Genomic DNA, 20,442 nt, shown 5'->3' on the forward strand with positions numbered 1-20,442 from the left:
TAAGTTTTTATTACAGTGTTAGGCCAATCACTCTCTCCATTCTATATAATTTTTCTTCTTTCTTAACTGCAATTTCAGTGTCTGACTCAAGTATGATATTACTGATTGTAAGAAGGACCTCTCCGTGCTTATGCCTTCTCCTGTGGGAAGTGTGGTCTTGGGAACAAACCTGTGGAGGGGAGAGTTAAATGACACAAGATTTGAGCTCCTGTTAGAGTTGCTATCCTGCAAGTTTCTTTTCAGACTGAGGATATTCACCTGCAGTGGGTATCTACTGCTCACAAAGCTCTTGAAGTCTGAAGAGAAACGTGTCCTGTCCTGCTCATAACCCTCTGATTGTGCTTTTGATCATGTTGGTCAGATTCAAACCATAAATTCCCTATTGCTTCTTCTTCTGAAATGTAGGATGTGGTATTGCTCTTAATGCCTTAAAGCTGCAAGGTTGGTTTTTTGTGGTTTTTTTTTTTTCTTTTTTTTTTTCCCTGAATCTTCTTTGGCCCATCTGCAAGTAATTAATTGTGAGACCTGGGAAAACTTTTCACCTCAGTTTTCTACAGTTGAGAAAATCAGGTGGAAGTTAGAGGGTTTATCCCTGTTGTATGCTGTTCCCTTTTTTTTGCTTAAGTTGCTGAAGTAATGCATGTGATTAAAATGTTGTTAACTGGAATTTAATGGCCCCTGAAGTGCTGCATAGCATCAAATCTTCATTTTTCATGCTCTGGGTTTTAATTATTTGTGTGTTAGTTCTGGGAATACTGCTGCACAAGACAGTATTTTAAAAGTGATTGTATTTAAACACCATCGAATACTGATTTGATGATAACAAAGCAAAACTTGTAATTTCCTAATGTCTTGAAAAACTCATCACGAATCTCTTGCACTAAATATACAAATTGATGATTTAATTTTGCAGTTCTGAGAAACGAGTATCTCTTAGAAATGGAATGTGAATGAAGTTTCATTTCTTAGTTGTTAAAAAATACTAATGAGTGAGGTTATTTTCTTTTTTTTAACCCCTGCTCAGTTTGTCCAGTGGGTTCAAAGATCAATCTGTCACACTGAAATAGTGTTTTTCATGTACAGATTGCAGCTTTGTAACACTGCAGTAAGGGACCCTCAGTGTACACACTTGACAGGGAGGAGCAAAATAATTTAACATATACATCAAAGTTATCACCTGCCTTGATTTCAGTGAATGCTGTTTGCTTCTGATTTGCTTTAGAAGCTAAATTACTAAGGCAAGATTTATTGACCCAAGGCCAGGCCAGCTGGCATCCTGCTTTGTCTTTGATCTTTTTTTTGATTGTAAATCTTAACTACTGACAGATTCTAGTGAAGCATTCTTGTTGGAACAAATTATTTCTTGCATAGATCTTACAGAGATCTCTGTAAGTTCCTTGCTGGATTTTTAGTGGCATCTTCTGAAAGCATTCAGATCAATCTGATGATCTTTCACTTGCTGGTAGGAGTTGCCAACTCTGGTAGCCTGATAAATGTGAGGCTTCTGCAGCTCCATGTCCTCAAGTCTATCATGTTATCAAGACTCTGTATTCCCAAAATATACACACAGTATGGATATACCTATAAATATGTGTCTGGCTGCTTAGGTCAGCTCAGGCAGGGAAAATCCCAGCACTCATGAAAGATACATCAGCCACATCCACTTCCCCTCTGGCTATTTAGGGCAAAGCCCACTACTGCAAAATGAATATGTACAAAATACAAATGAAAAATGTGAATTTCTGGTTTGATAGCTGGCCCCTTAGAGTTCACCAGGTTTTTAGTACCAGGGTATGGGGACTGCCTGAGCCCTGCCACCCTGTTCCAGGCCCTGATACTCGGATTCCCATTGCACATGCACACACACACACACAGAGGGCTCACCCAGGAACTGGCTTGCAGTCCTTTGGCCTTCAGACTTCCAGAGTGTCTGGTCTCAGCAGTTGCTGGCTCCACAGGTGTCTGGATCCCCCTATCTCACAATTCCCTGTCCCTGTGAACACTTGGGATTCCACATACACACATGTGTGTAGAATACAGACACACACACCCTGCATTACGAAAAATTTTTAGGAGTAGAATTTAATAAAAAGACAGGAGGGATGGGTGGTGAGGTGCAGAGCATGGCCAGGCAAGTGTTTCTTATGTATGACTGGCCCTTTTTCTCCTCTTTTTGCTCCCTTGACCCATGCTTCCTTCTGCATGGTGCCTTAAGCTTTCCTTTCCCTGCCTTTGGTCCTTCTTCTGGATTTCCACCCAACACTTCTACCTGGCACTCCACAGTGAGTTGCACCACCATGTAGGCTGTAATGCCCTTGAAGGAGTCCTGGTGTCCCCACCCTGGGTGTTACCCTGAGACCAGGGGGCTGATGCTTTAATTTTGCAGCCCTGGGAACTGGGCACCCATGGCTGTGGCTGATTAAAACTGGTATTCCTCTGCCTAGTGTTGTGCCTCTGTGTTCCTTGCTGTTCATGGAGGTGAGCCTTTAATCCTGTAATTTAACAACTTTGATAACTTGAGATGGAGTAATTGCAAATGTTAGCAGTTTATATTCCTGGGAAAGCAGTATACTGAGATTTTAATAAGTGCTTGCCACCGACCTCCTTGGGGTCCTCATTGAGGTCAAACTGGTGACTGTGGGGAAGCAGTTAGTGAGACTGCTGTGTGCTTTTGAAAATCCACCTTGTTCTCCCACCCTTTAAGGCATTCAAGCAAGCAGATGGCTAATCCCTGAGCAGATGGGCAAGAGCCAAACTTCTGGGGGGTAGCGGGGGAAGGTTGGCCTTGTTTTAAAAATGCTAGCATTGTAAGTTTGTAAAATCTATTCTCACTATAGGACCAAAAGAGAGCTCTTTGGAAAGCTTTATTGGCTTTTAGAAACAAAAGGGGCTATTAGAGTTACAGCTGCTGCTGCTTTTTTTTTCTTTTTTTCTTTTTTTTTTTTTTTTTTTGAAAAACAGGAAGTTTTCCAAAGTTTTGTAATTACCATTGCACTTGTCTTCATCTTACAGTACAACAGGTGATACATCTCGATCAAATCTTTTTGAGGATGCTATAAGTGCACTTGGTAAGTGGAGAGTTTTTTTTTTAATGTAGACATTATTTTGGTGCAGCAGAAACATGACGGATTAGCAGATGTTGACATTTTCTTCTGTATCTGTCATTGTTAAAGTTATAATCAAAGTGCTCTTCTCTAAGACCTGAAGTTGATGTCTTGGAACCAGCTTCAAGAACTGCTTTACTGAAGAATATTTCTCTTTATATATTTTTGTTGAGTAAAAGGAAGATCCTTGCACTCCTGCTTTTTTTCCCCCATTCGCTTTAATTTCTCTTCTAACTATTCACTTGGAAGTAGCTTGAATAGAAGACTAGATGTAAATATGTGTATGCTTTTCACTTCTGCACACCAGAGTGCAAGGCTGACATTATTCACTTGTTCCAGCTTTGAAGGTACTTTGCTTTTTGACACATTGAGATTAGATAAATTCACCAGATCTGCTGCTGTCTGGGCTGAGGAATGAATGCCTCCATGTATTTACAGTCAACTTATTCTTATTTTGACAGTTTAAATAGTCTTTGTTTCTCAGTGGAATAGACAAAATAAAGACAACAGCAAGCTCTGTCCATCATTTATGCTGATTTGGGTAGCTGGGAAATTATTAGACAAGCCCACAACTCCTTACTCTTACAGAAATTTTTGGGTTGTTTGTGACAAATTCAGGTACAGAAATAAGGAGGAGCCGGGGTTTTTATTCTGTCTTTTGTCTTTAAATATGAAGCTGCAATTTGTTACAAAGAGTCAAACCAAGTAAAGAGTTTCACTTACATTTTCATGTGGGTATATTGGAGGCAGGTGCTGTAATTAAGCAGCTCAGGATGATTTAGAAGCAGCAGTAATATTTTACCTAACTTAGTGGTAGCTACTAGATTTAGTCTGTCCAACTGCATCTTGGATCTTAGGTGTGACATACTGATTTAAATTGTATGATCCAAAATAGCTGATAGAGACTGATAGCAGGAGTCAAAAATGAAACACTAAAACTAAACTGGCTGAAGTGATTGCTGTTACCAAAGGTGCTTCCTTAACCATTCATACTATCTTAGTGGCCAAGATGATGTCATCACCAACACTTGTGTTAACAGTGTTGGTCAGCAACTTAAATGAAGCTGGTGGTCTTGATTCAAATCTCTTCAAAATTGGGGAAAAAACCCAAAATATTTCAAGAGCATCACCTCACAATCCATTTTGTATGGGAGTTCTTTGGTTGGTATCTGATAGAGTAAACCCATGTGTCCCTGACATGTTTGGAAATAAGAGGTATTGACTATGATTTCTGGGTAAGCATACTCTAAGTGTTGTCAGCCAATAAATTTTTAAGGAAATTAGTTCTTTTTCTTTAAAAACTGTCCTGAAGGGAATTTGCTTGCACAAATTGATGGAGTATGTTTTCACATCCTAAGTTGGATCCAACACGTATTCTAACTGTGGCTTCTCAATTACATTGTCTGAAATTAATTAACTCTGCTTTAAAAATAGGGATTGTTTTCCATGATTTGCTGTTGTTTTTGGTTAAATACTGAAAAGTGTTGTGGCTTTGTGTGCTACGTGAAGATCTGCATGTCTTGCAGTCCTTGTGCAACCACATCTTTCACAGGAGCAGCCTAAGATTTCTTTAAGGCATAGGACGAGAATCATTGAGGGGAGTGTGATGAACTGGATTTGAGAGTTAATCCAGCTTTAAAATGTTGCTTGAAAGATAAAAGCAAAGAGCAGAATCAATTCACCATTGACCTCAAACATTTCCACTACCACTAGGGACAGATAGACCTGACTGTGTGTCATGACATTGCTGGTGTGCAACTTCTGAATTATTATTCTTGATCTCACTCTTGCACAACTTATGAAGTTGACTGTATGGAGTACATGCACCTACATTTTCAGTAATTCTGTTTTCCTCCTTTGGCTTTTAATTATGCCTTATGGAGGCGCCTGTGCAGAGTTAGCCAGCCTTTTTGCGTCTTTTTCCTGTGTCAAATCTTCTAGTCTCTACCCTGCTTATTATGAAAAAGCAATGCAGAAGTGTTCAGGTAGTAACTAATTACATCAACAGGTGTTCTGTCTGCTTGGTAATTTTCTTGGGAGTAGTAAGGGTAAACTAGTGCTGTGTAAGGAAGAATGTGAGCAGAAGTCACAAAATCATTGTGTTGGGACGATCATTGGCTTGGCTTTTTTGCTTCCCTGAAGATATGTATAGAAGTATGTGTCTTTGGAGCGAAGTTTAGGTGTTTTTTTTTTCATTTCACATTTGAAAAAATGCAAGTAGATGTGAAATGAATGATATTGTAGTTCTGTATGAAGACATGAAGAACTTACCATTCCTCAAACTCAGGTTGGCACTATTACTTTGAAGCCCAAATAATACTCAAATTAGTCAAGGCTTTTAAATCCTTTATTTATGGGTAAGGCACAAGTACCCTTGGGCTAGGGCTGTTTTATTGTTTGTTCTTGAGCTTACTGCCCTAAGTCACACACCCACTGATTGTTTAGAAGCACACGTTAAGACACAGGCAGTGGGGCTGTATTAATGTTGGCTTGAGTTAAACACCTTCTCCCTAAGGGAATAAAACATCATGTTTTCTTTGGTTCTTTTTATTACAGCTTACTTGCCTTAACAGAATAGCTCTTGTATTTGTTTCCTCTGTTTGTTTTTTTTTTTTTAGTATTAGCATTATTAATTAGTTGGGGTTTTTTTATGATGACTGTTAATTGTTTAACTTTCCTGTCACTAACTTGCTAGTTGCAGAGTCAGTAGTAGGATTTCACTGAGATCAGGAATACTTTCATCCAAGGAAGGAGATAGTATTTTAATGCCTGGGCTTGCTTGTGGCTTTTTTCCTGCCAGGAAGATAGCCTTGAAGATTTGCCCAATTACAATGTATGGAATAACTGCCTTTTTTTTTTTTTTTTTTTTTGTAATTGTACTACTTGCTGTCTGCATTTGAGGCAGGAATATTAATTATGATTATGGATTATGAAAAGAGATAATAATTGTCCTTACAGTGACATTAGTGTAGTAACAGTTGCCCTTAAATTGTTTCATATATAGTGTGTGTACCTTTTGTCTTGATTGCTGTAGGTGTGGGACAGTTTTCATCTATTTTTGCTGTAAGAGGTGGGGGATTTGATGTGATGGATGTCTAGTCAAATGTTAAATTGAGTGAGATAAAGATTAAAAATTAAATGAGATAACTTGGTTTCCTGAACCCCCGCTGAAGTCTTGAGTGAGTTTCCTAGATACAACTTTTAAGTCTTCTTCGTGATTTGAGTTGGTCCATATTAAGTTGATTAAATTACTTTGATCATCATCACTAGCATGTAGCAATATATAGCAATATCTAATCACTAATTGTCATCTATCTAACAACAGCGTAGCAGAAAGTCTTTATTTGGAAAATCCTCAATGGCTAATAATTTGACAGGCAGATTTCAAATTAATACATTTCCAAATGTAAGCTGCAGGAGACTTCTCTTGATTACATCAGGAATTGAATATTAGCTGTGAGGATGCCCTTGACCTTAAATGAAAACTTGAAGAGAGAACATTATTTCAATTACAAGTACAGAAGTATCACAAGTACTGCTTTTGTCAGTAGAAGTTTACATTTTCTTCATTACCCTTTACTATTTCCAATCAAATTCATAATGAAACCACTGAATATCTTTGGAATTAAAGCCACAGAACCATGGCATGTTTAATATGAAGTACTCTTTTCAATGAACGACTGAAATTCAGGTGGAAATTACACTTATCCATTGAAACTTTTGTGTGTGTGTGTGATTATTTTCATCTTATTCCCTTAAAATGGTGGTCCTGTGACTTCTAGTGACCGGTCAGTCCTATGAGAACATGGTGACTGAGATCATGTCCATGGGCTACGAGCGGGAGCAGGTGATTGCAGCACTGAGGGCCAGCTTCAACAATCCTGACAGAGCAGTGGAATACCTTCTGATGGTGAGCACGTACCTTACCTGCACCTTTGTTTTCCACTTAATATCTTTCACTTTGATTTTGGTGTTATTTTGAACGTTACTCAGTTGCTGAGAGTGACGTTTGCCATCTGGAAAGATGAGATTGAAATTTTGACAGGCATGGTGTGTTATAGAAAACACTGAAATAATCCCTAACCACCTCTACCACTTCTTTGCTTTCATTTTTTGTTGATTGATATGGATATGTCTGTAAAGTATGTCCAGTTACAGTGCTGGCTTTAACTGGCCATGGTTTTGTGTCACCTCTTAGTGACAGCATTAGTTGATTAGTTGTACTTTTGTATCTATATCATCACTATTCCTTAGGTTCCAGTTCACTGTTTTTGTTAATAATGCAGTGTTCTTAATATATTCACAAACAGAAAGGTTTGAGAGGGTTTTTTTTTTTTTGAACTGTGCTTAATTTAACTGGTGTTTTCATTTCAGCAGTGTTTTACAAAATAAACAGTTTTTATTTGATAAATAAAGCTTGAAGGGTATAACAAACTTCATTGGCATGAGAGGAAATAGAAGTGTAATTTCACTTCAATGAAAACCCTGGGTTTCTTGAATTTTTTCTTATTGTATACCTTACTCTGACAGGTGAATTGTAACCATGTAGAATCTCTCTGATTTTGTTGCTTAGTCAGTATTTCCAGTACATTTATTCTTTGCTCTGGCGCACAATTTTTCCCCTGATGAGGTCTTTCCTTTTAGCAGATCTGAACTTTATTAAAATCTGGCAACCAAATATCTTGACCTAATCCTTGCAAAATACATGTGGATTGAATTTCTGATTGATTGATAAGAAATCTGGCATCTTTACCCTCTGGTTATAAAACTTCAATTTTGTTAATGAAGTTTTCCTTCAGTAGTTACAACTTCAAGTCCCTGGCATGCTTCCTACTTACATTAACGTTCCCAAGACTGTAATCTTCAGATTTTAAATTGACAACAAATGTTATGAGTACAAAAATATGAAAAGTTTTAATTCCCAGCTAGCATTAGGCCAAGCAAGGGTGAATGCAATCGCTCCCAACTCTCTGTCATAAGTCCTCAAGTTCAAACATTTGTTTTTCATGTTGTAAAAATGTTGGGTTTACTGTTCATCTAGTCTGTAAATACACCATGAATTCAATGCCTCCCCTAAGTGTTTGGCCTGCTGTGTGTGTGGCAGTCCTACACAGTGTGCAATTCTCGTGCACTCAGTTTCTGGCATTCCCCTCCCCTAGTTTATTTCTGTTCAGGAACTCCAGAATAGAGATAGAGTATCCCCATGATGGAGCTACATGGCACATCTGCAAAATGCATTGACTGCTATGAGCATTTAATTTTTAGTCCTTCAGTAGGTCCTGTATATAAAGTGGGTCCTTCTGTTATATAAGATGTCCCTTTATGTGTCATGTTATCCTTCCCTGGAAAATACCTTTTCTCTGTTTCTTCCTCTTCCTCCTGCTGGAAGAGGGAGTAGGGAGGAATGGTCTTGCTCTTGGAGACCATATTAGATGGCAGAATTTTGCTGTCCTTCTAGAAAAATCCTTTTGCCATAAATGGTCTGTATAACTGTTCTGGATCTGCTGGGGTCTGAAGATGTTCCTTACTCTCCTGCTGCATCACAAAAAGGGTCTTTTTAGTTACTGTTGAGGACACTGTTCTTTGACCCTCTCTCTACATTATTGCATCCAAACTATCATCAGCACTATCTTTTATATATATATTTATATATTTATTTATTTATATTTGCAGATTAGGATTAAGACATTGAGCTCTATAAGTGTAATAACACTGTCCAGGTTTAAGGAACCTGGGTACAGCAAGGGTAAAACTGTAATTAAAGCGCCGCTGTTCCTCAGATGAGCCCTGAAGGTTCTAGTTGTTGTCCATGGTTCAGATGGCAAGCTCTTCAGTTTTCTTGGCATGATCATTGAGGATTAGAGATGTAATCCTGTGGTTGTAGAAGGAGTTGCAAAAGATGATCTTTATTTTTCTATGTCCCACACTCATCTTTGGAGGCATTTACATGCAGATCTCTTTTTCAGTCAAGGATTTCCTGACCTCTAGTTAAGAAGGAGTTTTGTCATCTCTTCAGTACCAGCCTCTTAGTTTGGACATTTTTAGGGAACATTTCTTTAGTGTGAGTATAGTGAAATACTTAACAGAATTCCTAGAGAGGTGGTCAATGTCCTGTGCCTGTCAGTGTTTCAGAGGCATTTGGACACTGCCCTTTACAGGCTTTAACTTTTGGTCAGCCATGAATTGGTCAGTGGGACTAGATGATCATTGTAAGTACCTCCCAGCTGGAACTATTTTGTTCTCTATTCTGTACAGAAGCTAGACCTGATGTGATTATTGCCCTGCAGAGAGCAAAGTCAGCTAAAAACTGCTGTACTGCTCCGTTAAACAGTAAACAATTGTTTCATCCACCATAAGGCAACAGTGGCCTTTTTTGCTGTCCAAGCAGTGTTTGCATTCAGAGTGGCTTGTGTGTGGTTTAATACCATGCTTTATTCTGTTGTGACTGTGTGAGCAAGGTCCATACGCCTCACTGGCATTGTCTGATTGCAACTGTACACAGTCTCTGTTATTTGGAGAGTGATACTTCAAGCTTGTGTTCGAGAGTTAAGATGATGCTCAAGATGACAAATAATTTCTAAGTAAATTTGTTTGAACTAGTTTACACAGTCCTTCCATTCAAGAGCAAGCTTAGAAGTTTAAACAAGCACATGTTGTTTGATCTGGACACAGATTGCAGTGGTGACGTATGCCTGGGAATAGGTGAAATCAACTAGTAATTTCATAAGATTAACCCAAATTGTTACATTATACTTGGATTGCCAGAAATGACTGATTTGATGGGAAAGGTATTTAATCAATGCTCTGTAAGCCACTGATAAGGGAGAGTTACATCAGAATTATACCATGAATGGAATCCTCCTCCCCCTCAGCAGAGGGAGGGATGTGTACTGAGTTTACTGAGCCATGTGAAGGTAATGAAGTGTGTGACAGGGAAATCTTGCTTTTATTCCCCTGAGTGGCTTAAATGTGCACTTGATGATCAGGTGATTTATACCTTGATGTGTTTCTTAATTAACAGGTAAGGCAAAGAGCATTGCTTGGAGCACTGTCCGGTTCTCCCTTTCTAGATGTGCCCTCTGTGTTAGCTGTATATTTGTCCTTTTTGTTCAGGTGTAATGATGAACATACCATGTGAAGATCATGTTACAGCAGGACTTTTAATCTACATTACCTACCAGTGATTTTTATGGTAGGCTTGACAAACCTCTTCATTGTCTGGTTACCCTGTAGCTCTGTAATATTTTCACCCACTCAGTTCCTTACATTTTGTGTTTCCCCAACACAAGGGTGACCCTCATTTGGGTAACTTCTCTGGGCTGTTCCAACAGGGTTTGGTATAATATTCTCTGTGTCTCTCCCATGAGTTTCCAGGCTTCAGAAAGGTAGATTAAAAGGCTAGACTTGATGCAGAAGTTCAGTGACAGTGAGGAAGGCAGGATTAGAGTAGGAAGGATTTCCATGCAGGAGAAAAGCAGTAGAGTGAGGTACCATTGTTGTGTAACCAGCATTTTAGTTTATTATAATATTGTGTTTTAGCTTTGTCCATTTCAGCCCCCTGAGCAGTCAGTTCCTTCATAAAGTTGCTTGCACATGAAAAATAGAAGGCAAGATAACTTTTTTTTTAAAACTTGCTAAAGCTGCGTGACATACAGACCTTTTCACCTTTAAGATATTGTGAATGACAGCTTTTCATTGAGGAAGGAGGTCCCAAGAGCTGTGTTCTTGTGTCTCTTCTCAGTTCCTTGCCAGTTGTATGGAATTATTAATCTTAGTTAGCATTTTGTACTGCAATTTTTAGCTGTAATGTCACTATTGCACAACAATATAATACAGTGTAACCGTGTATTTAGTTTAACTTTTTTATTCATATCAAATATCTTTAAACAGGATTCAAAGCAAGTATTTTTTATTGGGCAAAGTGTGTCTTAAAGTGATGCAGGGCATGCTTTACTGCCTTTTTATACAAACCACACATTTTTCCTGCCAAAAAATAAAACTAATCTTTCCACAGTGTTCTCTGTCAGTTATAAATGGATAACTCACAGGATCTTGCTTTGTATTTGCAGTGAAAGCATTAAGTTTTTTACTTTTTCCCCTTAATTCTGAAACCCAAATACTGCATGCAGCTGAAACGTGTCTGTCAGCATTCTGTGGGTAATGATGTGAACTGTGGCTTTAGGGTATACCTGGAGATAATCAGGCTGTGGCTGACCCCCCTCAACCACCAAGCACTGGTGCATCTCAGTCTTCAGCAGTGGCAGCAGCAGTAGCAACTATACCCACGACTACTAGTTCACTAGGAGGTAAGAAAGGCTGTATTGGAGAAGATGTGATAAACAATGTGCCCTTAACCAATCTGTTTTTCAGTCAGTTTTGAGTTCCAGGTGCTTGTGAGTTGCTCAGAGGGAACTGGGTAAGGGCTGTTAACATGGAAATTCCAGGTGTGATACTTTCATGGGACAAGTGGCTCGTTGTATGTCAGGTGCAAAGTTTTCAAAAAACGCAGTGAACTTGCACAATTTCTTTAATTCAGTATTCTGGATTCTTAAGTGCAAGACCACAGATGAGAAAACACAGACTGTGTTTTCTCTCACTTATACTCTGATTTTCTACTCTGTGACTGACTGGGGACTGTCCACTATGACTATATTGATATATTTACCACACAGAAGCTGGGATATCAAGGGAGAAACCTGAAATTAAGCCATGAAGTGTAGCACTGGAAAGACCTATAAATGACCTAGGACTCCTCACTCAGCAGTGCAGCACTTTGACAGTGGTTGGTGCCTACAGAAGAGAAGGGTATTTATCATCTATTTATCTCCCTCTTACAGGGAGATAGATAAATACACGAAAGGAGCCTAATGAAGGGGTAGAAAAGGTCTCTCTAGAAAAGGTGCTCAAGATACGAGAGACAAGAGAGTGGATTGGTTAGATGTGTCTGATTGAGATGAACCAGAGATGAGACGTCCAGAGGAAAGTGTTGGAGATAAGGACAAGGCTGTTGGACCTTAAGAGAAGACTGGGTGAAAAGGAAATGCATTGTTTAATCTTAGAATAAAGAATAAAGTTTTCCTTAAAGCTAGAGTGAGGAAGCAAATTCTTTTATTCTTCAGTGAGTGGTGTATTATCCACTCTCATGTCCTGTTTCTATCTAAAATTGCAGTGTAGGCATGCATTTTAGTAAGATTCTCAGTAACTTTTTAAAAAAACATGTTATTTCACTGATTTTTTTTCAGGACATCCACTTGAGTTTTTACGAAATCAGCCTCAGTTCCAGCAGATGAGACAAATTATCCAGCAAAATCCTTCTCTGTTGCCAGCATTGCTACAGCAAATTGGACGGGAAAACCCCCAACTACTGCAGGTGCATCTTAAAAAAAGAAAACAATGCTTAGTAATTCTGATTTAGCTTTGCAAGAGAGTCGTATGTTGATGTTGTCTGGGATAATATGTTACTAGCAGTTCTATTCCTGGCTTTTCAGCAGTTGTTGCTGTACAGAATGTATTTTCTGTGATATTGGATACAAATCTGAGACTTCTTAAGAGATGCAGAGGGGGTGAGGAAGTGGGAAGGATCACTGCAGTTGAATTGAAACATACAAATTGCACTTTTTATAGTTAGATATAACAGGTTTTTTTCTCTGCACTTTTTTGCGTGTCCCTTTGACTTCTTAATTCTCTGAAAATAAATATTTTTACTTGTCTGTTGGCATGCTTAAACTTCAGTTTCTTAAATATGTGTGTTTCTTTTACTATTCTGTGCATCACAGCAAATAAGCCAGCACCAGGAACATTTTATTCATATGCTGAATGAGCCAGTTCTAGAGTCTCGCCAAGGTTTAAGTGGCAGTGATGATGGTGCCAGCACTGGAGGAATAGGAGATGCTGGGAATGCTCATATGAACTACATTCAAGTAACACCTCAGGAAAAAGAAGCTATAGAAAGGGTGAGCCTCTCTTCTTTGAAATTCTTGTTGCTGTTGGGTGTTGACTCCAGTGCATGCTTAAGACCTGCCTAATTTAAACTTTGTTCAGCTCAGTAGTTCCTGCATCATATTTGGTATTTTCATATTTGACATTTCACAGCTGTTGTAGCCTTGTTTCAAATCATATCTTTTCTTGCTTTATAGCAATTGAGTCTAAAATATCTTAAATCTGTCTTACTGAGAAGAGGCAGAGCATTTTAAGTGATCAGAGACCATCCTGTGGTAATTGATGATGGAATGGGTTTCCCTCAGGAATTATTCAGGAAGTAATTCCTCTTGCAGAAGCCTCAACCAGTACTGCTCTAGATCATGCCATGGCAGCTCTAGGTACAAAGGCCTGGCTGCTTGAGCACTGTTTGCAAAGCACTTGGAAAGTAAGAACACTCATAGTTAAGTAGGTTAGTTGAAGTCAAAACTTAACCCAGTTATTTGTCTGTCTATGACAATTAGTTAATTACAGTTTTCCTAAAGTACTGCTAAGCATGAAAATATACTCTGAGGTGGTAGATTGCATTCATAAATACTGTGTAACTGACTAAACATGGTTTTGCATAGACGGCAGTGCCTCTGAGATTTTTCTCAGGACAAATTGCAAGACTTTTGTCATACTGTGGCAGTGGTTTGGTGCTCCAGAGAAAATGTTTTTTTTCATCTGGCAAAACCAAAGTTTAAGTAAGGATCATTAGAAGATACTTATTTGAATACAGATGTCAGTTCTCTAGATCTAGAGGAAACTGGCAAATAATAAAATTAGTCTAATAAAACTATTTGACCATGTACTTCTTCACAGGTCATCATCTTTAGAGTGTTGCATTTTCTTTTAAAGTCATTTTATGCAGTAGAACTTTATTACCTCCACAGCCTGTCCTGAAACCCAGCAGAGATCCATACGCTTCTTTCTGTTTCCATGAAAGACAAACCTCAACATTTAAGTGTCTTAGTATTGCAGGTGATAACTTCATGCTGTCTGTGGGCTAGAAATAAAATCTAAGAATGGCTGGTGAGGGATAATAGGACACAGTTTTTCTCATAGTTATTTGATCTGCCCCATACATGAAATGCCTTGCAGGTGTTGTGAGGATTTTAAGAAAATCTCCAAGTAGTGGAGTGTGCTTGCCTTTGGCTGAAACAAGAATTCATTTGCTGAGTGCCCCTAAATGCTGGCCAAACCCTTGGCACAGTAATAAGCTCTTCTCTGATGTTCTCATGCCCTGTGTTGTCGCTGTGTTCCAGACATTAATTAATCCCTTGACTTCTGAAAACCAGATTGCTCTCAGCTTACTTGTCTTGGCTGCAGTGTGTTGTTAATATTTTAAGATAAACAATTGAAAATATGGCCTAATGTGATGTGCTGGACAGCCTACTAAAGATCACAGGCTGGGAGCTTTTGTTCCAGGCAATTTTTTGTTAAAAGTTATTTGGAGCTTTTTATAATTGTTTAAAATGAGCATTGTTTGAAGTTGGGTTTTTTTTTCCTGCAGCAGTGCAATGTGCCATTACTTCATGACAATTCTGTGACCCAGGTCTGTTTTAGGCTCACTGTGTCACTAAAGAAGTGACAAGTTTTTAACAAGTTTATTAGACTTAATCCAATCACTTTTTCAAGTGAGGATCCTCTTTACTAAAGGCAGAGGCAGCACCTTATTTTTGACTTGATGAAATCTGCATTGAGCTAGGCATTTCAAGAAGGCAGTAATTGCTTAAATGACATCTCAAGGCACTGGACCTACAAAGAAGCCTAACATGCAAAATGCACTTCCTAAATATGTTTTTTTTCTTCAGTTAAAGGCATTAGGATTTCCTGAAGGACTTGTGATACAGGCGTATTTCGCTTGCGAGAAGAACGAAAACCTGGCTGCCAACTTTCTCCTACAGCAGAACTTCGACGAAGACTGAGAGAAATTTTTTTTTTTCTATTTCACACCTCACACCAGTGCATTACACTAACTCTGTTCACTGGATTGTCTAGGGTATTTGGGCTTATATTCATAATGCTTGGTGTATGGAATATAGGGGGTGGGTGGAAGGGAGAACATAAGAAACAAAGCAAAGAAAGCAACAAGTTTTAAATGTCTGTTTTAAATTAGCAGATGCAGAAAATCGCACAGTGTAAAAAAAATATATATATATATACAACCAAAAAATCAGCTTCTGCAGATAATTAGTTCCTTCTGTAAACTGTAGGTTAACTTTTTCTAGGTTTTCACTCTTACTGTACTAGTTCCGGAAATGTAGTGTAATGCACTGCTTCATGTTCCTTTCCACTTAGTATTGGCATTGGAAGTAGCCTGTGCTACATAGATTTTACAGTCTGTATTTCATGGCAACACTGGATAGCAGCTTTGTGAAATCTAAAAGATCTGAGCAAATGTAATCCTGAATGCCAAAATAGGGATATTCGGGTTTTTTTCTTCAGCTGTGTTAAAGTAGTGCAAGAAACACAATATTTTTGTCTAATGCTGAATTAGAACAGTGTTGGCTCTTTTCTTTTTTTCCCGACGAAAACCCATTACAGTTAAAAGTGTCCTGATTATTGAGAAACACCACCCCCTCCTTTGTCCCCCTGAAATGATCTGAGAAACTATATACATACAGAAAAAAATTATTATCCTGTTTACATATTTTCTCTTTGGGAAAAAAAAATTATAGATACCTAATTACTGTTCTTCTAATGTTATCTTGCAGTAAAAGTTTTAAAAGCAATAGATTGCATGTTTGGTTTTGTTATATGCACTCTAGTGAGTTGAATATTCTTTTTCTGCCAGCAAACAAAATGTAAGCTTCATTTTTGTCTGCTGCAATGAGACTTTATCAAATCAAATTTCACCCTCCCAACTTTGTTGAACCAGCTTTTATAGTACAGCTATAAGTGTTCTGTTGCTCTTGAGTAGATTGTAGTGTTCAAGCTATTTCTGTTAAGTAAGGACTTTTGGGGATTTATTCACTTTATAAGGATGAGAAGTTCAAAACTTGAGATATCAAGCAAGCTATGAATTTATTCCAATGTAAAAAAAATTGACACTCGAAACTTTCTATTGAAAATAAACTCTGGTTACAGAGTTTTCAATCTTACTTCTTCATACCTACTTATGATTTATTTTGTTTAGTCATCATAAAATGTTAACAATCTTTTTTTTTTATACATGTTAACTTTTAGAGGTAATTTTGCCCGTCATTGCAATACTATGAATAAAAACAAGTGTAAATTTAATCTAAAGCTGTTCTGTGCAACGTTACCTGAACACAACATGGGGATAGTTTGATTTTTTTCTACTGTTGTAGTCCAATTACCTGGATTACAAATTTACCTCTACAGTAACCAGGAAAAAATATTATTAGTGGTACAGCACTGAATTCCTGTACTACTAATGATATTAATGATTTTAATGATTTAGTGGTACAACTAAAAAATTATTTTCTGCTGAGTTTGTTTATCAGTGGATTAACTACTTAGCTACTAGTTAAGCTCAAAGTACAAGCCAAGTGTCTTGAAAAATGAGCTAAAAAGACTGAAAGATTTGTATTTCATTTCTTCATTAATTGGCCATAGTCTGTAAAAATATCTGCACAAAACAATGAAATGTATTAAAGCCTTTTACTTTTTTTTTCTATTCTTATACATCTGTGATATTTTTCCAGATAGTGTGTATTTTAATTATTCAGATTTTATTCTTTTAAAATTTCTTAGGTGAATGTCGTCTAAGTGATCAGTAGCACAACCCAAATCTATCAATAGGAGATGTGATACTGCTAAATAGGAAATAAGTCTTTCATAATGTTTTCATTTTAGAGAAGTTAACATTAATACCTGAGTCAGCTAGTAAACTTCATCTAAATAGGATTCTCAGTTTGTCTGTGAACTGGGAGAGATGGATTTTGGTTTAACACTGCATGCCAAAAGGGGCTGTTTGTTATCTGTAAAAGGACCAGCTGTCAGGTACTTGAAAAACACCAAATTGATACAAGGACTTCTTGAATGTACTTTTACTACATAGCTGATACCTAACTAAGATAAAAGCTTTTAGTTTGTGGGAGTCTTCTGTACTGATCAAACTGCTATGAGAAATAACCATTCCTTCTCTAGGAGGGTGGAGAGTAAAGCAAGAATGTTTGGGTGTTTCAGTCCACTCCCTCCAATTTTGATTTTGAAATGTTTACTTATTATAAATGTATTTGAATTAAAGTCTGTTGAGCTTGTTCTTTGTAAAAAAAAAAAAAAAAAAAAAAAAGGAAAGAAAAAAAAAAGCTAGTAGCTTTGTTCATTTGTAACTTTGTATGCTGAGTGACTGAGGGATTTATGGCTGCTGTGTTTGAAGCCTTACTAGTCATGCTGTTCCCGTTTTTTCCAGCAGTGAAACAGTGTTTTTGTGACTTCTGATGAACAACAGGTGTCTGACCTTACATGCTAGCAAAAACTGTTACCTGTCCAATAGCGGGATACTTGCCAGGGAGAATCATGTCTCTCTTTGTAGTAGCTGCCAAAAGGGAAGAATACATGGAATTCATGTGGTGTTGAGGAGGTGTGACCTGAGCAAGCTGCCTAGGTATGTTGTGCCTCGTTTTCTACCAAGTACTACCGGGAGTTGTCTGCACAGAGTGCTTCTCAGCTTCTCTGCTGCAGATCTCTTAGGGATTTGGGGATCAGTTTCCTCAGGGCTTTCTGAACAGTAGCTGAGAAAATAAAGTATTTCTTCCTAAGTTTTGGTACTGTAGTCCTTACCTTTGTTGTAAAACTTCTGAATATCTGCTTAGACAAAAGCTATTTATGATGCACTTTTAATTGGGATTAAAAAGTTACTCTGAAGTCATAATAATTCTGTACTTGTCTGTTCTTAAGTCTTCTCTACAGCTGCATTTTGATGCTGTGGTTCATTTACTTTGTCCAGAGCTGCCTGATGAATCCAGCTAAAACCCAAGCAGTTTTACTGATTAAATGCCCTTTTCTTACCCCACACTAACAGAACTTCTTAGGGATGTGAGATAATCAGTCCTGAAGCCAGATTGTGACTGATTTTGGAGTGCTGGGTTGAGCTTCACTTCAAGAACGTGCATGAATGAATCAAACAGAGACACAAAGCCAAGTCCTCAAATAATGCATGCAGATTTGTCACCCGTGGTTTCATTGGATATTTAATTCGGTTTTACAGAGTTTTGGAGGCAGACACATCTTTCTTTCTTTTTTTTCTGATTTCTCTTAAATCCAGCTCTGTGCACAAAACTAACCTAGAATTTCTGCACTTGAAAATACTCTCTAGTTCAATGGAAACAATAAGGTGGGAGTGGGGAGAACAGCTTTGTCAGTAAACTTTTTATTTCTTCTTCCCCGCCTGGTTTGGGATGCCAACAGTGTTCAACACACCATCCTTTGAAAACTTTTTGACACAGCTACAACCACCACTAAGTGGTCATGGAGCCACAATTTACAAAATTTTGTGTCTTCACTAAACCATCCAGAAAAGCAGGCTTATTCCACCTATGGTTAAGTGATGTATGGGAAAAATTTAAGTATCCAGTTACCCCTGAATACATGACTGCTGCTGATGCCTGCATCTGCAGACTGCAGCTGATGTTGCTGACTTGTAATTGTCGAGTGCCAGTTCTGTATATATTTCTTCATAGAATATAGGACCTGTGAGTCGGAGAAAAAAAAAAAAGGAATTAAACTTCTTGGTTTCTGTTAGGACTCAATTTCTTACCTTCTGTGCAAGAGAAATAAATGTTACACACACACAGTTTAACTCCAGTTGTAATCAAAGCGCATTTTCATGAAGACACCAGCATCTCTGGCATTTCCTGTCCAAACTGCAGTGAAACTAATGAAGACAAATACGTGCTCTTCAATAATGGTAGCAGTCTGGAATAACTGATAGTGGTAGAGTCTGAAGATCTTCCCTCCACGTCATCCCTTTGCTTTGGCATTTTCCATGGTGAGCTGTTACAAAGCATTATCTGCTGTGTGCCTCCACTTCCTGAAGGTCTGGCACTAAAAGCAGTCCTTAAGGTGTTTTGTTGTGTGTGCTCCATGCAGTTATGCCTCAGAGACCTGGAGTGCAAAGTGTCTTTCAAAGTAGGTGTCCCTCTATTTTTATATGGCTCCACACATAAATGTGAGTACTCTGTGGTGCTGAGGGCAAGGAGCAACATCCTTGAAATTCTTGTTGCCTGAGATAAGAGATTTTAGATGTGATAGACGAGGAGTAACCAGATACACCAGCAGGCAGCTGTTTGCCATCCCAGGGGAAGGGTTGGTTGCTGTCCTTGAAATGTGAAGCATTTGACTTTAAATGTGCAGCAGCCAAAGATTAAAAAAAAAAAAAAGCAATGTCTCCCACATGTCTGTGTGGCTGTATCTGTAGAATTGTTCAAAGTCTTGTCAAAGTCAGACACGTATTTTTAATTATATGTTTGAATTAAGCTTGTTTCTTCCCACCCCCACTCCCTTGTCTTTACTCTAAATCTCCTTTTTTTTCCCCCCTTTCTTTTCATTATTGAAGAAAGCATGCCAGCTGCAAAGGGAACACTACCGGCTTCTGTTGGAGGATGGAAGAACAGGATTGCAGAATAGGAAAAGGGGCAGGAAATAGTCTTCAGGGTGGGATATAAAACAGGACAATAAAAGTGCTGAACATCTGGGATAGAGATCTCCATAGGGAGGTTGAGGTGAGGACTCTGGACCTGGAATTGGCAGGGTGTGTGAAAGGAAATGCCTGGGAGAGTTACAAGTGTGATAAAAGAATGGAGTGGTGTGACAGGGCCAAATGGGGAGTCAGAGTGAGCAAACCTTTGGTGGTACTCTGGAAGTATAAGTAAGAGATGGATGGAGTATGTGGAAGCAGAACTAATATTTATCTATAGGGACAATTCAAAGACAAAGAAATTACTTGTTTCTTTTAGCTTATCCAGTAGCTTTTTGTGTAGTGCTTTGGTTTTAAAATCAGTTCTGAGGGAGACAATATAGAGGTTACAAAACAATGAGGGCAGTAGAAAGAAACAAACCAGTGTGACCCTTGGCATTTACCTCATGGACATGATAGAGTGCTCTTGGGTAGTCTGACTGCACTGAGGTCCTCCTGCTTAAAGGTGGAGAGGAAAAAAGTAATTTAAATATTATTTCTATGAGTCTCTGTGTTGCTTGAAGTGAGGGAAATTATCTGCCTAAAAGCATGCATTTCATATTATCAAACATGCTGCTTTCTTCCCCTGTCTCCGTGTTAAAATATCAAATTTCCCTTTGGCAAAGGGCAGGATTGTGCAGGACGCTGTTGGAGCAATGCTGCAGAGTCCGTTTGGACAACTGCTCCTGGTGGGATTGTGCCTTTTGAGCATGAATGTAATTTGTGACCCAT

The 20,442-nt window shown here is 38.3% G+C and overlaps 1 protein-coding gene across 2 annotated transcripts in view; it reads left to right on the forward strand.

Annotated features, from left to right (window-relative positions):
* The window catches only part of RAD23B (RAD23 homolog B, nucleotide excision repair protein), a 35,815-nt gene extending 17,911 nt beyond the window's left edge, over positions 1 to 17,904 (forward strand). For both annotated transcript variants that reach the window (XM_038124271.1, XM_038124270.1), the window contains 6 exons: positions 3,013 to 3,068; positions 6,887 to 7,014; positions 11,287 to 11,410; positions 12,347 to 12,474; positions 12,881 to 13,057; positions 14,879 to 17,904. In XM_038124271.1, the coding sequence (XP_037980199.1) occupies positions 3,013 to 3,068; positions 6,887 to 7,014; positions 11,287 to 11,410; positions 12,347 to 12,474; positions 12,881 to 13,057; positions 14,879 to 14,992 (727 nt within the window). In that variant the 3' untranslated portion in view covers positions 14,993 to 17,904. The remainder of the gene's footprint in view (positions 1 to 3,012; positions 3,069 to 6,886; positions 7,015 to 11,286; positions 11,411 to 12,346; positions 12,475 to 12,880; positions 13,058 to 14,878) is intronic.
* The last annotated feature ends 2,538 nt before the right edge of the window (positions 17,905 to 20,442 follow it).

This window comes from Motacilla alba, chromosome Z (assembly GCF_015832195.1).
Source record: "Motacilla alba alba isolate MOTALB_02 chromosome Z, Motacilla_alba_V1.0_pri, whole genome shotgun sequence".
Classification (NCBI taxonomy): domain Eukaryota; kingdom Metazoa; phylum Chordata; class Aves; order Passeriformes; family Motacillidae; genus Motacilla; species Motacilla alba.